Source organism: Carassius carassius, chromosome 5 (genome assembly GCF_963082965.1).
Source record: "Carassius carassius chromosome 5, fCarCar2.1, whole genome shotgun sequence".
Lineage (NCBI taxonomy): Eukaryota > Metazoa > Chordata > Actinopteri > Cypriniformes > Cyprinidae > Carassius > Carassius carassius.
Genome location: NC_081759.1, coordinates 6050533 through 6068407, shown reverse-complemented (window position 1 = coordinate 6068407; position 17875 = coordinate 6050533). Strand labels below are relative to the sequence as shown.

Sequence of the window (17875 nt, the reverse complement as noted above, 5' to 3'; positions counted from 1 at the left end):
TTGTTTTTAAGATGTATTTTCAGGGATTTATCGGTAACGATAGATATTTAATATCTAATTGTTTAATAAATTATTTTGCTATGTCTAGCCATATAGAGTCATAATTACTGGTCCAATGATGAATATATATTAGTTGCTGAGAGAAATAATAAAAATACAAATTTGGGGCCCCAAGTCCTCCATACATTCTATGGTTTCTGCAGACTTTTTATACAACGCTTTTTTTTTTTTTTTTCAATGAAGTTTAATAATTGCACTGTCCAGAGAGGAGAACCAACCTGGAGGAGTCACAGAAATCATGAAAAAAAAGGTAATTTATTTTTGGTCAAATATTCACTTTAACAGTTGATATGTGTCCGTTTAAAGAGAAAGGCAGTTGGTTCCATCTGTCAAGATAATTTTTTATTTCTTCCAGGAGAGGTATGTGGTTGAGATTGAACAACTTATTTATATCAGATAAAATATGGACTCCAAGATATTTAAGTGTCTTATTATGAATCTAAAAGGATAATTCTTGAGCTCATCATCCCAGTTCAATTTAGTTGAACAGTTGATGGAGTGGCCTGACATCCTGCTAAATTGGTAAATGAGATTATGTACTGCTTGAAGTGAAATTGATGGGTTCGTTACATACAGGAGTATGTCGTCAGCATACAGGCTTATTTTATGTTGGTATGAATTTGACTAAATTCTGGTGATACTTTGCAATCGTCTAATTGCCGCTGCTACTTGCTCAAAGAGTGCAAATAATAACGGAGATAGCGGGCATCTTTAAAGAGTATCTCTTTTTCAGGGGAAATGGCTTTGAGTTTGAGGAAATTTCTTGTATGACTGATGCTACAGGAGACATGTACAGAATTTGGATCCAGTTAATGAAATTGGTTTTGAATCCAAAGTGACACTAGAGAATGGCCACTCTACCATGTCGCAAGCTTTTTCTGTTACCAATAATAATGCTTTTAAGAAAGGTGATTTATTTTAAACTTGTGATGACAGTTCTAGCCTGGTTGATTTTGCTTATAATTTGTATATTTACATTGATGAGTGAAATTGGCTGATAGTTGGCACACTGTGTTAAGTCTTTATTCGGATTTGGGATAAGAGTGATCTAAGCAGTGTTCATATAATATGGTTGGTTTCCAGTTTGGAATGGGAGAGAGGACAGAGACGGAGAGGGCTAAAATTCCCTTTTTGCATTACTGTAATGAGAAAAATAAAATTATATTATGATTATATTATTCTTTAAGCTATTTTTTTCTTGGTATTTGTGATGAAATATGACCTAGACTTGATCAACTGCACTTTATGAATATGGTAGTACTTTATTTGTTCCTGAACCTTGTAGTGATTCTGTGATGCTTTTGTTATCCTGAATTATGTCAATGCTCATTATTATGCAGTTATGGCATAACATAATTATATTAGCGGATCATCACAACAGCCAATGTTAAGACTCATGTATGCTTTACTGATGTAGCCGAGTGTTCTGTTGGCTCTGTGGACAAAATACTTTAATAAATTGTGCAACGTCAGCAAACTATGTTTTGTGGTTTTTCTTATTAATATGTAAATGACAAGAGGGAGAATGTAGACAAGATTGCTTGAGGGCAGTTACCATGAATGACATGCCTAGAAACAAATCTATAAGTATCTGTTCATTCATCCTATGTGAAATGTGGTTAATAAGACTACATTAACATGCTATTTAAAGGTGCGGAAAGTGACTGTTTTCAAATTCCATGTATAAACTTTCTCTACTACCTGACAGGTATCACTGAAGTCCAATGCTCTTTAAACAACTTTTGCTTTTCATCCAGTAAGAAAAGTTTTGGAGAAGAGTTAATATAGTTGAAGCAAAATGGCTAAAATTGCAGGACCTGTAATGAGAAGATTATTCAAATGGTACAGTATGTGTAATACTTCACTAAAAAGTCTTAAATCACTGCTGTCCTCAAACAATTTGGAACAAAATATAAACATTATTATCTGAAATGCTGTTTGCTGTCATTTTAAACAGAACACCATAAAAGCTGAGCCTGAGACAGGGGTGATGAAAGGAAAATGAAAGGTTTTGGATAGCAGCACAAAGGGGATCATTCTTTTCAGAGAAGCTCGCATGATGCCAGGAGCTGCAACCGCACCTGGGCATCTCTCAGGCCACACAGCCTCAAAGATCAGACTTTATTATTATCTGCCATTGTTAGTGATTAAACATGTCTCGGAACATTAGCATCATTTTAGAGTTGACTGAAGAGGCCCTTTTCAACTAGTTTTACTGTTTTGTTTTCATCAAAAGTTTAGGGTTAAATTAAAGGAATAGTTCACCCAAAAATGAAAATTTGCTGAAAATTCAGGCTGTCAAAGATATTGATGAGTTTGTTCAACAGATTTGGAGAAATGTAGCATTATATCACTTGCTCACCAATGGATCCTCTGCAGTGAATGGGTGCCGTCCGATAAAAACATCACAATAATCAACAAATAATACATATCACTCCAGTCTTATCAATTAATGTATTGTTAAAAGTGTTTAAATAAACAACTGGAATACATTGTAACTTTAAATGGTTGCTTCTGACCAAAATATTAGTCTCTAATAATGCTTTCTTCAGTGAAAAAAAGTCTATTCCCTGTTGTCCTCTCACAATAAAATCCACCAACAAATTAGTTTAGAACTGTTTTGGTCTGTTTTCACTTGTAAACTGTGCTTGATCTGTACATATTCCTCTTCTGAATCAGACGAGACCACTTTTTCACTGAAGAAAGCAATATTATTGATATTTTGAATGAACCTTCCTTTTTGGATTGTAAAACTAGTATGCAGATTTATTACTCAAGAAACTTTTCTTATTATCAATGCTGAATTTGTTACATCCTTGCTGAATAAGAGTGTTCATTCCTAAAAATAAGTCATACTGACCCCAAATTTGAATGGTAATGTATGGAATAAGTTACTTAGGTTAAAACTTAAGGTTGTGCCACCATTAAATCTAGTATATTATTCAGGAAGAGGAAGATATTCACATTTAGTGTTCAAGGACAAATAGTGAGGTATGGATGAGCTCAGCTCAGCATAGGACAAGGTGTCCGATTTCCAACCACTGATCTCTGAATATCAGAGGAGCTTCAGAGAAAAAAAACTTTGGGTACATAGTGTTCTCAAAGCAAACGATCATTCATTCGGCTGTTACCCTGATACATCCTGAGTTACAGCATCCTAAAACTCTCTAGTATCACTTCTGATTTATCATTAGTTACAATTAGAAAGGAAAAAGTCTCTTTTAACAGATTTCACCAGAGGTTTCTTTTAAGCTCTTTCTAATTCCTTCTTTTCTTCTACCTCAATCTCACTAAAGTCTTATTGCACTCTGTTCAGGCTTTCTGCACAGACTTAAAACTGGACATATCGTATTTCCTCTTTAAAAAGCAGTTATTGTCCTCCGTAAAGATATTCATCAGTTTGAAAAACAGTCATGCCGTTGTGAAGGGCTGCTGGATTATCAGGCAAGAACAGGTGGGTTTTTATTAAAGCAAAGGAGGAGCCAGTCCAGACTAGACGAGATGTACGGGTTGAAAATCTCAGATGAACAGAAAGACAAAGCAAGAGAACAGACAAGGGTTAACATGGTGCTGTTCACCACTAAGTTTGTCCAGAGAGCTTCACTCTTTGTGTCCTTCGGAGGTTTAGTCACAACCTTTGTTACAACCTTCCTGCCACTATGGAAGACGATGAACTCGGATCTGAATGAGATGGAGAACTGGTATGAGGGTCTCTGGCACATGTGTATCTACACAGAGGAAGTTGGCATTCACTGCAAAGCCTTTGAGTCTTTTTTAGCCCTTCCATTAGACACTTTAGCTTCACGGGTTTTCATGTGCATTTCCATCGCGACGGGATTCCTTGGTGTGGCGGCTGCTTTTTTCGGACTCCAAGGTGTTGAGATTGGAACCGGGCGGGAGAGGATGAAGAGGACCCTGCTCATCCTTGGTGGAGTGTTTATTGTTGTATCAGGGATCACGACCCTTGCAGCTGTTTCACTAATGGCGTACATAATGGTAGTGAAGTTCTGGGATGAGAATCTTCCGGATGTGATGCCCAGATGGGAGTATGGAGAGGCCATGTTTTCTGCCTGGTTTGCTGGACTTCTGTTAGTTGTTGGAGGGGCTTTTCTTTTTGTTGCTGTTTGCATGGGCGATCATGAAGCAAAGTTGCAGAGTAAAATTCTTGCTCGCAATCGAGAACAACACCCGAGAACTCAGCATTACAGAAAGACGGAAATCATATAGCTTAGATTTCATCTTAAGGCTGGAAATATTCCCTCATCTTTACAAAACAATCATGTCAGACTTATCATGAAATGTCGAACTTGTTTTAATCAGAGTTGCAATAGCATCAGAGGAGTTACTTGCATGGTGATTTTTTTTTATATATTTATTCATCCCTTTGAGAACTAAATTATATTTTTAGTAATGCTTCGGTTTTTTTACATAAGAATCAATCTCGGCAGATTTGAGAGATATGTGAGCTGATTTATTTGCACTGTTAATGCATTAGACCGAAATGTTATGCATGATTTGGAAGGATTTGGACAGAATTATTCACATTTTCTGAAGTTGTCAGGAAACTTTCAAAGCCCTCTTTGTAAAATAAATCAGTGGCCTATTGGTACAGATTTAAAACTTTTAAACTAGAATAGTATATATATATATATATAAAATTTTATTTGTTTTTATTTAGTTTTGTTTAATTATTTTATTTTATTTGTGTATGCATTATTTGACACTTTTTCATTATCAACAGTACGTTTTATCAATGGTATCATTACCAGGTATGGTTAATGCTGTAATGCACATTTTTAAAATTGATAATATAGTGTGTCTTTTTTTTTGGGGGGGGGGGGGGGGGGTCTGTATTCTGTATTATGTGCATAATCATTAACTGAAAACAGTTTAATTGTAACAGAAATTACAATTCTGTCATTCCATCTTCTTGTGTTTTTCTATTATGTTCCACAGAAAAAAGAAAATTGTAAGTTTCAGAGCGATGTAAGGATGAATAATATGAAGTCAGTTATTGACTGAATATGTTTATGTTGAATTATTGTTAAATCAAGACAAAAGTTTTATAAATTGATGGATGAATGAAGATAAATTAAATAAAAGTGTATAATCTGTTTAGACCTCACTCCAAATGCCTCCATTCCTCTGTTGTGAAGAGTTTTTGGCATAGCAAACATTGTGTAGCCTGGATAATATCCCTAATGGATATTTTGGCATCAGTTAGAACAACATTAAAACAAGTGTAACGGAAATGAAAGAAGACAAATAGAGAGAGACAAACCACAGCTGAAACAGAAGTTGAAAACAATGAATTCTTTTTTCTTGTCTAGGACAGGCATGCTACCTTTTAGTGCTCGGCTAATCTTGCCACTGAAAGTCATCTAGCGTAGAGTTCAGATAAGAGTTTCCTGTAAAACACAGAGGTCAGCGGGTACAAATGAAGAGAGGGTGTGCCTTTGGCCTGCCGTTAGTGAGCATACATCCATATACAGATTTTAAATGTTTAATAACTGCTGATATCATCCCTTGTTAATATCTGAAAGCACATATACGTGGCAGAGACAAAGATGTTAAAGTGTGTTAAACAGTGTACACTGACTAGAATCAGACAATGTTCCTTTTTATGTTTATATGTTAATTTGATGATGTTCTGTCATCATCAGTCAATTATACTGTTATAAACCTTTTATAAACCATTTAAAATTATAATCCTTCAAACTATTTATCAAAGAAACTTAACAAATGTAAACTAACATTTATCAATAAGCTTACTAACTTACTAACAGGTACTAACCTTATCAATAAGCAATTGTGTCCTTGAAAATGTAAAGTTATCGATCCTTCCACAGGCGTTAAAAACAGCAGGAAAAGCACATCTACAGAAAAAAGCCATTAACATTCATAACATGGAATAAGGCTACTTCATAATTCATCAGATCTGTGATCTTATATGAAATATGCTGTGACCTGTATGGCTCTGTGCACTGGGAGAGGCCATGTCTTTTGAAGGGAATGAGTGCCTCCGGAATTTTTTTTATCATGTTTGTCCTTTTATCCTTGAGGTGATGTTTTCTCAGCTCTTCACCTCTAATTTTTGGTGACTTTCCTCCATTGCCAGCAGAGGGCCCCACAAGTAGATGTTCTACCAGGATCTTTGCTTGCTGATAGAGTTAAGTTTAATTGTACCTGCTGGCAGATGCTGCAGAGATGTCAGAAGACTGCAGCAAAAACAGACTGCTGGTGCAAGACTGATTCCCTATGCAACTAATGCATTGGTTGTATTTACTGCTGCCTTGATGCATTGTGACAAACAACATAGTTTTTTTTTTTATTTTAATATTTTTTTCCACATAGAGATATTTAAAACTGTTGTTTGCATCTAAATGGCAAGCACAACTTTAATCAGTGAATCATCATTTCAGGTTTAGTCACAACCTCTCCTGAAATGAAGCTTCCTGTTCTCTGATCCGACAGCATATTTGATGAATATGAAATCAGAGAGGTCCCATTTTTGTGATGAGCACAGCAAAAAGGGCCTCATGACCATTTCAGTAATAATTAGACTGTATCTTCAGACATCTTTTTTTCAAAGGCATCATACACGCATGATACAGAAAAGATCTAGATGTTTACATTAAAGGGTTAGTTCATCGAAAAATCAAAATTATGTCATTAATAACTCACCTTCATGTCGTTCCAAATCAGTGAGACCTCCGTTTATCTTTGGAACACAGTTTAAGATATTTTAGATTTAGTCCGAGAGCTCTTATTATCTGGCTCGGCTCAGTGTTCATCTTCAGTTCTCTCTTCACAGCAGTTGAGTCAGTGTACTGTTTGAGTAAATTAATTACTCCGGGATATTGGTTTGTTTTAACTCAGAGGGAGTGTCAGCCACATTAAAAAAGTTAATAGCTTAAGTCATTTGTGGATTAATGCTTATTGGAGACGCGAACCATTTAAAACGATTCAGTTCGATTTGGTGAACTGGTTCAAGAAGATCCAGTTACATCGAATGATTCGTTCGTGAACCGGATATCACAAACTGCTTTGTTTTGAACTCTCTCACAACAGACATGGAAGAGAAGACAATGATGAATAAAGTCGTAGTTTTTGCTATTTTTGGACCAAAATGTATTTTCGATGCTTCAAAAAATACTACCTGACCCTCTGATGTCACATGGACTACTTTGATGATGTTTTTCTTACCTTTCTGGACAGGGACAGTATACCGTGCACACAGTTTCAATGGAAGGACTGAGAGCTCTCGGACTAAATCTAAAATATCTTAAACTGTGTTCCGAAGATAAACGGAGGTTTTATGGGTTTGGAATGACATGAGGGTGAGTTATTAATGACATAATTTAGATTTTTCGATGAACTAACCCTTTAAGGTTAGTTGTAAAGGTAAGTGCATAGTTGCTACAGAGGTAGATGGTTGCTAAGGTGTTCTGGGTGATTTCTAGCACATTGCTATGTATTTGTTAGTGTTTTGTTAATGCATGTCTATGCAGTTACCTGGGTTTTCTGATTGTTTTTAGTGTGTTGCTAAATAGTTGCTAGAGTGTTCTGAGTGTTTTTAGCATGTGGTGCTGTGTACTTGTGAGGTGTTCTGATTGGCTTTTGAGTGTAGTTTGTCTCAGTTTTCAGCTGGTGTGCCCAGGATGATGATGGAGCTGGCAGAATCATTGGATTTCTGAAACTTCTCCGGTTACTTGACGCTCCTCAATGAGGGAAAGGGGTAGTACACCACCACCAGACTCTACCTGCAGGGACTGTCCCATCCCCGCCTTTCTTGACAAGTCAAGTCCAGGACCCCTCTTCGACCCCCACACATTAGCGTAGGTCGAGAAATAGAAGGGCAGCCAGGTCCAGTCCTGTCAGTCCATAGCCTCCTCACAGGATGGCCACTCCAGAGTCTCGTCCCATCACGACCACCACTCCAGGGTCTCGTTCAGTCGTGGCCACCACACCAATGTTTAGTTCTGTCATGGCCGCCACTCCAGAGTCTTGTCTCTTCATGGCTGGATTTCCAGAGCCTCTCCACAGAATAGCTGCCCATCCAGAACCTCTTCACATGGTTGGCCCAATGCTTTTAAGGCTGGCTTCCAGTTTGGCGGACCCACAGCTGAAATCTGTGTAAGCTGCTGGCATCTTTACCCGACTCTGGTGGTCTTAAGTACCGTGGTCCTGGAGGATCCAACTCTGGTGGTCTCAAGGCCGGTGGTCCTGGAGGACCCGACTCTGGTGGTCTCAAGTTCGGTGTACCTGGAGAACCCAACTCTGGTGGTCTCAAGTCCGGTGGTCCTGGAGGACACGACTCTGGTGGTCTCATGTCCAGTGGTCCTGGAGGACCCAACTCTGGTGGTCTTAAGTACTGTAGTCCTGGAGGATCCAACTCTGGTGGTCTCAAGCCCGGTGGTCCTGGAGGACCTGACTCATGTGGTCTCAGAGGTCGCCACTGTGCTGCCAAATTTCACTGCTGCGGTCATAATCAAGAAGGCTGTCTTTGCTTTTCACCTCATGGCTGTTCTGCATGCATGGGCCACTTCAGAGTCCACTCCAGAGCCCACTTTAGTCCAGGAGCCCTCACTGTCCACTAGAGAGTCTGCTCCAGTCCAGATGACCAAAGAGTTCACTCCAGAGTCTGCTCCAGTCTGGGAAGGCTTAATAACCTCTCTGTGCTCTTCATTGCAGTCCTGCCTAGGCATCCAGGGGGGTCATCTGCCTTGTCAACTCTGCTGAGGTGGTCAACAGCTCTGCTCTTGCTGCCTGCCAAGCTCCTGGCTCTGCCCTGGTCACTGTTCAGCCAGAGCCCTATTGGTCAGTCCCTCCGGTTCCACCCTGGTGGTCCGCTGGGTTTTCTGTTTGTCCAGAGCCTTCCTGGTCTGTCCATTTGGCTCCGCCTTTGTGGGCTTACTCTCCACCCTAGCCTCCTGCCCTGCCAGCCCTGCCCTGGCCTCCTCTGTGTTCAGGCCCTCCTCCACTACATGGGCCTGGCCTGCCACCCCTCCCACTGATCCACCTCGATTCTGCCTTCCTCAGGGAATTCTTTGACTTTTGTTGGCACGTCTGGAATGTTATGTCACAGTTTTCAGCTGGTGTGCCCAGGATGGCCACCAGAGGGCACTCCTGTGCCTGTTTGTGAGCACTTGTGAGCACTTCCATCGGAATGAATTCATTCTGATTGACGAATCCGATCATAGCGTTTACATGAACACTAAATAAAGTGATCGGGGTGATATGCGTGTTTATATGTCACAAGCTTCTGATCGGATTTACTCTTTTGACATGCGCACACTGCATGAATATACAGAGTTTCCCACTGTTGTTGAATGCTGTTTTAAAAAGCACACTTGATATTTATCTACTTCAGGTTCTAATTAGGTGAGAACCAGCATGTGAACTGTTGTGCAGTGCTGCTTGCTTAAAAAAAAAAAGTAGTAAAAGTGCCCCTTCTCGCACCCAAAACTAGTCGTTTGTTGATGAGTCTTAAACAAGGAATCTGGTGGAATGTTGTCCTGCTCCACTTCAAAGACGCTGAGTGAAAGAGGAGTTTTATAATGATGGGATACGTATGACATTTTATTCGCCAAGAAGAACAGCTCGTTCTGTGCGTCAGACATCATTATGCTATTTCTATGTCACTGCGCAGTACTTTCCAGTTTCGGTTTCAATCCGATCAAGTGTTTACATGTACTAAACAACCCCATACAATCCGATCAAAATTTTAGACAGATCTGGCCAATTCAATCTGATTGACGTGTTTACATGTGACTTTTTTATTATGATTGTGCTTCTAGTCCTATTACGATCAGATTAGTGGGGTTTATGAAAATGCAGCTATTGTTTTTGTTGGTGCCATGTCTATTGTCTGAGCCTGCCCTTCTTGTTATCTCATTATTGTTTCAGTAACTCCACCTGTATCTCCCTTGTTACCCTCTTCATTTGTCTCCCTATTTATTCTTCTTGTGTTTGCAGTCCTGTGCTTTTTCCTTGCCGTATGTGGTCTGATGTGTCTGTGTGTTCCCGGTTTGGGCCTGGTCTACCTGTTCCTGTCCTGTCCTGGCCTGCCCTGACCCTGCCATGCTGTGCCCAGTTCTGGCCTTCCTGCCTGTTTCCCTCTCTTGAAGTAGTGTTTGTTAGTTTTCTATCTTTTCTGGATGTTTTAAGCATGTTGCTACAGCAGGCAGTTGTATGAGTGTTTCAGCTTTCCAATATTTGTCATTCTTTAAAAAAAGAAATTCAATGAATAAATACAGTTTTGTGGCTCTTTAATGTGTCGTAACAGATCGCCAGCTCAGTTCAAGTGGCATGTGAACAAATAATCTTTTCCTTTTTACTAGTTAGAACAAAATGAACATGAATGAACATCAGAAGGTATCTTGTTTCAACTGCGGAAAGGTATCTTGTTTCAACCCACAGAAAGATGTCAATACACATCATTTTTCAAGTTCAAGTCCACCAACGTTAATTAATGTATTGTCTGGCTAGTCTGTCAGACAAAATGAGCAGATTTGCTGTTATGGTTGGTTGGATCGCCTGTCAATCAAACTCCTGGTGAATGGTGAATACCGATATAGAGATTGGTCGGTTGCCGATATTGTAATAGTTTTATCTCTATACCGAAATTTCAACACAAACTATATTGTACTCATTTTCAATTGTAATCAATTATAATTTCTGTGGAAAAATGACCAAGTCTGTAAATGGCTGCTAACAGAGGCCAGAGATGCTGAAGATGGACACAAAGATGATATTGAATTGGGGGTGGTTTGAATGGAATTTTCTTTTTCTCTTACCTCTGTCTAAGAGTAATGTTTTGAAGCACAGCGGTATCAGAACTGGCCAATTTGCTTGTAAAAAAAACTGAAATAGGATTCGGCCATGAAAAAGCATTGTTAGTCCGTTGCTATGTTGTAGCTTGGTTGTGAGTATGTACTGTAGTATTTAGTATGCTAGGGTGTTCTAAGTTGTTGAATACTGGCCCGAGTCAGAGCACTTTTTTATTATCCATCAAGTTAAAATCCTCTTAATTACAAAATTGTAGCACACCTATTTTTTTTTTTTTACTATTGTCCACTGCACAAAGAGTACAAGATGGGAAACCCACTCAGCATTACTCAGGGTTAAAGGCTTATGAAAAATTTCTAAACCTAAGTATGAGCAAAAATAATAGTGAAAGTCCTAGCAAGCACCACTAATGAGCGCTAATGATCTGTAGAAAGATCATCCACAGGGGCAGCATATACAGTAATGCAGCGATAACTTGAGATTTGATCTGCTTAATCAGCAAATTAGACCCACGATGTAAAACATTTGAGACAGAACAAGTTCAATAAAACTAAGGAGAATAAAACAGATCATAGGAACAGAGTGATTTAGATAGCGGTCAACCAAAGGAACCAGACTGATAGGTTGGGGGAGTGACAAAAAAGAGCAACAGAGGTGCAGGAGAGGGTGAAGAGCGAAAAGGAAAGTGGAGCGCTGGGTAAATTAATGCTGTGTTAGCATCCCTGAGCAACTCCATCAATACTGCATACAACTGAGTTACTGGCAAGAGTCCTGCTGCTGCAACCCCAACCTCCACCAGAGAGAGAGAGAGAGAGAGAGAGAGAGCGAGCAGGAGTGAGTAAAAAAGAAAGAAGGGGGTAAAAAGAGAGGGTGTTTATGAAAGACAAGCACAAAAGCGGAGAGAGAGTAAGAGAGAACAGTTCTTACAAGTGCCTCTGCTTTCTGGTGTGTGTGTGTCAGAGATTTGTAGTGAGACTGTGCCTTGATCTTGGGCTACTGCAGTAAAAGCGTGAGGAGGAGGCAGGAGAGGAGAGTGCTGCGCTCTGGAAATCTCCACAGGAAAGAGGAATAACATCGGACTGGCTTCCACACATCTGGCCTTATGCAGAAAACTCTGAGCACACCTTATTTAGACTGGACCAGGTGAGTAGAGATCATTAACTCTCAGTTTGGCAATGTTATGCAATTCAGATTGTAATCTGCTAGAGCATGGAACAGTGTTTTATTATTTAATTAACTTCTGCTAGCAGATAATATAAAAGATAACTCCATACATGTGACATCTGAGGCTGAATTTTGCACAGAGAAGCTGTTTGGTCAGGTAGAGTAGATCAGTGCAGATTTGAGTTCCTCTGCGTTGGAGTATTATAGTGGTGCATTGAGATCTCAGATGATGGATGAACTTAAGTAAACTTTAGTTCTCTTCATCTATCTTAGCTTTAGTTTTTCTTTCTGAAAAATTTTTTTAGAAGCAGTTTTTACTCTGAAATTTACAAATAAATTCACAAACAAATGGCATGTAACATTCAATTAAATGTCATATTTTGCAGTAGAAAAACTAAAAAAAAAGGAAAATAAAAAAATAAATAAAAAAAAAATAATTCACAGTGACGAATTTTTAAAGGAATTTTAAAATGATGATTTCCAGGCATGGAAAAGGCATACTTCTGCTTGAAAGTTGTGAAAATTTGGAAATTTCTATAGTCAGTTTTACTATTAATTTACATTTAGATTTAATCTAGAGAAATTGTAATCTTTATATAAAATGCCTTGCGAAAGTATTCAAACCCTTTCCTTTTTTTTCTTTTTTTTATGTTGCAGCCTTATGTTAAACTGCTTTAAATTACTTTTTATTTCACATCAGTCTACACTTCATACACCATAATGGCAAATCAAAAACAGATATCACGACTTTGTAAATTTATATATATATATATATATATATATATATATATATATATATATATATACATATATACTGTAAACAACAGCAAGAAAAAAACACTGAAATAAGTACATTGCATATAAGTATTCAAACCCATAACTCAGTACTTAGCTAAAGCACCTTTACAGCCTCAGGTATTTTTAGGTATGATGCAACAAGCTTTGCACATCAGTGTTTGCCAATTATCTGCAATTCTTCACCTCACCTTTTCACCTCTCTAGCTCTGTCAGGTTGGAGGGGGGAAATGCACATTTTCAGGTTTATCCAGAAATATTTAATTGGGTTCAAGGCAAGCTCAGGCTGTGACTTGGCCAATCAAGGACATTTACAGAGTTGTCTATAAGCCATTTTTGCTGTGTGCTTAGGGTCATTGTCCTGTTGGAAGGTCAACCTTCTGCACAGTCTGAGGTTCTGAATGCTCTGGACTGGGTTTTCATTAAGGCTATCTCAATATTTTGGTCCACTGAGCTATTCTTCTACTGTAACGAGTCCGTCAGTCTCTGCTGCCGAAATACAGACCCACAGCATGTGGCTGCTACCAGCACACTTTACTTTTGGGATGTTAGTCTGCAGGTGATGAGCAGAGCTGGTTTCCCTCAAACATGATGAATTCATCAGACCAGAGAATCTTGTTTCTCACAGTCTAAGGGTCCTTTAGGTGCTTTTTTGCAAATTCCAAGTGTTTTATGCATCTTCACTGAGGAGAGGATTGTGTTTGGCCACACCACCCTAAAGCCCAGATCGGTGGAATGTTGCAGTGAGGTTTGTCCTTCTTTTTGTTTCTCCTATCTCCACATATGATCATGGAGCTCAACTAGATGGACATTCAGGCTTTTGTTCAACACCCTAACCAAAGCTCTTCTCCATCAATTGACCAGTTTGGACAGGAGGCCAGCTCTAGGAAGAGTCCTGGTTGTTCCAAACATCTTCCATTATGGATACATAAAGACTACATGCTTCTGTGAACCTTCAATGCAGCAGAATGTTTTCTGAACTCTTCCCCAGATGTGTGGTTTGATGGAATCCTGGCTCTGAGCTCTACAGACAGGTTTTTTTACCTCAGGGTTTAGTCTTTTCTCTAATATGCATTTTCAGTGGTTAGACCTTAGAACTTATTAAGATATGTGTGCCTTTCCAAATCAAACTGATTCAATTGAATTTGCTACTGGTTAACTCCACTCAAAGTGTGGTAACATTTACAAGGCAAAATTAATGCTCCTGAGCTAAATTTCAACTGTCCCAGATAAGGGTATGAATACTTTTGCAGTGGAATCTTTATTGTTTTTTTTTTTTTACTTTAATAAATTTGCAAAGATGTAAAAAATCTGTTATTTGCTTTGTCATTAAAGTGTATGAAGTGTAGATTGATGTGGAAAAAAGGAATTTAAAGAAGTTTAACATCTGCAACAACAACAAAATGTGGAAAAAAATGAAGGGGTTTGAATACTTTCGCCAGGCACTGTATATATGTGTGTGTGTCTTAAATGAAAAACAAATGACTAAATCTGCTAAATTAAATTATAATATATTTTCATGTAGTACATTATAAAAAACTATTTTTTGGAAGTTGTAAATAATGACTACTGGAATACGTTTAACAAGTGTGACTATAACCAATTAATCATATATCCCATTATTTGTTAATAACAAAATCTTGATGAATTCTGAAAGAATCCTTAGGATGTATCAAGACTTCTTCCATGAATGTTCAGTCTTAAATTGCAAATTGTAATCTGTTTGTTTCCCAGTGGTTAATGACCCCCAACCACTCCCAAAACTGTAGAATGTATTTTCTATATGGTGCATTTGAACATTTTGACCAAATACTTTTCAAACCCCATTTGCTTTGACTGGTAAAGTAAATGTGCTACTAACAGCTAGAATTATGGGCATGTGCCTTAACCCACAATGTACTAGAGGCTAGCATCTAAATTCCAAAACCAGATCAGTGCTGAACTTCTGTGAACTTATGATTATGGAAAAGACTTAACAGCAAGTCACACTGCTTTCAGCTGAATTCAAGGAGCATGCAAAACACATCAAATGTTAAATATCAGAAGACGTCAGAAGGCCACTATCAGGTCATGATATTTGATTGTTTATTCTTATTCGAGCTCCGAATGAGGAATCTGATTAGCTCTAAGCCAATATTTGAATTTCATTTGCACTGTAATAATCCTGTGGCAGCTCGAAGTGATAAACTAAAGTCAAACAAAAGCCTCTTTACATCTCACTACAACTCAAGACTGCTAGTTTTGGGAATTAACCAAGGAAATTTGTATTGCTTCGACATTGTTCTTTAAAAGGGTGGACCCTGGGGGCCCTTGGGTACTTGACCAGCTACCGAAAAGATCTGTGACCTTTCTACTTCCTCTTTCGTAAGATGCTTATAATATAATTTGCCAAATGCATACATTTCTGCTTCTGATTTTATTTTATTTTTTATTGTATTATTTATTGTAATTATTATAATTTAATCATTATTATTAGATGAGCGCCCTGTTATAAATGCAATATATTTTTTTTTAGGAATGAGAATCACTGAAATATTCAGTAGCTGTGAATCACAGGCCATCATTAATAATAATAATAATCAGGAATCATTAGTCATTTTAATCAGTACTGTGTTTCCTGACACGTAAGTCTCTAAATTACTGCACACACGTCATTGTTTGCTTGTAAAGCACATCCATTCAGCTAAAAACAGCAACTGCTTACAGTACATGGCATCCCTGACTGAGGGTACATGTAAATGTTCTGGTGTAAACACTCAAACAATGCTGTGATGCTTTGCCTGTATTTCTAGCAGCATGTTGATCAAACAGCTGGGCTGCAGTGCAACTGGTTTACTGTGTTGTGGAATAAAACTAGGGACAGATACCATTGGATGGAAACAGGAGAGAGCAGGGTGAAGGATGACAAACATTAAGTGTGGTTCTGTTTTGTTGTGAGTGTTTGAACTCTGAATTATCTTCTTGAGGTCAGGGCAAAGGGCCTTATGTTTAACCAGAAGACACTTTTTACTTAGGGACTGTTGACAACTTCTGCAATCTTGGTTTGAGTCGACTCCAGTGTCTTTTGTTTGAGCATCAAATCCACCCCCCTTTTTAGGTGCTGGTCAGTAAAATGTTATCTGGCAGTCAAGTTTAGACTCAAAATATCACTGCAAAGGGAGATTTGTGGAGGTTACTTGTTGGGCGGTTTTGAGAAGATCTGTCACCTTGGATGAATTTAATGAGAAATGTTTCTTGAAGTTCTTGAGATTTCTGACCTGTGATTTCAGAATTTGGTATCTTGGTAATGCTGGGCACAGTTTGAGACATTAATTAAGTGTTCTTCCACCCTGCATCCATAAAATGAAAGATAATTTCTAAAATATATAGAAGTATATAATATAAACATCGAGTAGGCCTACACTACCATTCAAAAGTTTGGAATCAGATTTTTTTTTTAATGTTTTTGAAAGTTCTCTTACATTTAATATTGTCAAATATTATTACATTTAAAATGACTGTTTTCTATTTGAGTGTATTTTAACTAATTTATTCATGTGATGCAATAATACATTTTCAGAATCATTACTTCAGTTCTCAGTGTCACATGATCTTTCAGAAATCATTCAAATATGCCGATTTGGTATTTAAGAAACATTGCTTATTAGTATGGTACTTTTTTCAGGATTTAAAAAATGTATTAAAAGAGCCAAATACGACCATTTATCTGAAACCAAAATCCTTATAAATGTTGTTTTTGTCACTTTTGTTAAATTTAATGCATCCTTTCTGAATTTGAGTATAAATGTCTTTAAAAAAGGCCTTTAAAATTTCAAGACTTCTTAAACTTTTATACTTCAAGACAAGGTTTGACAAGCCATCATTGAAATTTTGTCATAGCAAATTGAAAAAAATGACTCTTATTGTATATGGATTTCTTTGAATTTCAGTTGAATGTAATTTTAGTTCTAAGATGGCACTCAGCTCAGTTGTTCACCGAGTTTTTTTTTTATTGTTTACTTGAGTAAATTTATAAATGATTGACACCGTGTGATAAAACCTGTGCTGTCATGTATCTACAGTCTAACTGCTGACACATGCTTCCATCGGTGGAGTTACATAGTTGCTAAAAGCCCCTAGTGCTCATGTCATGGCTGTGGGACACACATCACTCTATAGCGCTGCCTTTGTCCTTGCGTGTCAGTCAGAGTCCAGGTGATAACGTGCGTGTGTGTGTGTGTGTGTGTGTGTGTGCTGGTGGAGGGTACGTTGTGGGTGTGGGAAGGGGACAATCCTTACAAGTCTAGAAAAGCATTCACTCAGATTTACTGGATGACATAACAGGACATTTCCAGTTCTTGGCAGCAGAGCAGAAGGATGGATGAGAGACAGGCGTGATCATACAGTAGGTGACTGACTGTCATATATTGTTTTTGTCATTGGTCGTTGCTCAGATTATGGACAGTTGTGCTTGTGTAGGTTGTCTCCCTAAGGCTTTCAGGAGGAGAGAAAATGCTTTTGCAGGCTGTTTGTTTGGAATGGGGTTACTTGTTTTAATGAAAAGGCTTTAGATGGTGGGCCAGAGCTGCTGTTATAATGCAGTCTTAGGCCAGCTTTGCTGCTACATTGCAGTATTGTGAGTAGAGCTGAAACTTGCATGATTTGGTGGAACAGCAGGGGTAGAAAAAGTCTGCAGGATCAATAATGATCCTGAGGGAGACATATTTGCCATAAGAAAATATTACTGATCATAGTATTTCAGATTTAATGGAGTATTGATTATGTCTTCTAAAATTTCTCACAAATGGGAAAATATTTGACATACATATTAACATCAGAAACAGAACAATATTTAGGGTCATAATGTATGCTACTATTCAAAAATTTGGGGTCAGAAAGATTTTTTTTGAAAGAAGTCTTTTATGCTCAACAAGGCTGCAGTTATTTGAACATAAATATAATAAAAACAGTAATATGGTGTTATTTACCAAAAAATTGAAAAAACAGTCTTCGGTGCCACGCGATCCACCACGATGTGCTGATTTGCTGCTCAAGAAACATTTTATTATTACATTGTTGAAAGCAC

The 17875-nt window shown here is 38.0% G+C and overlaps 2 protein-coding genes across 5 annotated transcripts in view; both read left to right on the top strand.

The window, feature by feature from the left end:
* Nucleotides 1-3603: 3603 nt before the first annotated feature.
* Nucleotides 3604-4406, top strand: cldn26 (claudin 26). Its single transcript, XM_059549055.1, has one exon. It carries the CDS (start codon nucleotides 3625-3627, stop codon nucleotides 4285-4287), a length of 663 nt encoding a protein of 220 aa, XP_059405038.1. The 5' UTR covers nucleotides 3604-3624; the 3' UTR covers nucleotides 4288-4406.
* Nucleotides 4407-11934: 7528 nt separating this feature from the next.
* The window catches only part of LOC132140692 (apoptosis-inducing factor 3), a 29400-nt gene continuing 23459 nt past the window's right edge, over nucleotides 11935-17875 (top strand). For 2 of the 4 annotated variants that reach the window (XM_059549584.1, XM_059549580.1), the window contains exon 1: nucleotides 17084-17194. The gene's annotated coding sequence lies outside the window, so the exon portion shown is untranslated. Of the gene's footprint in view, nucleotides 11995-17083; nucleotides 17199-17875 lie in introns of those variants that run through there. The other 2 variants (XM_059549581.1, XM_059549582.1) reach the window with 2 other exon arrangements.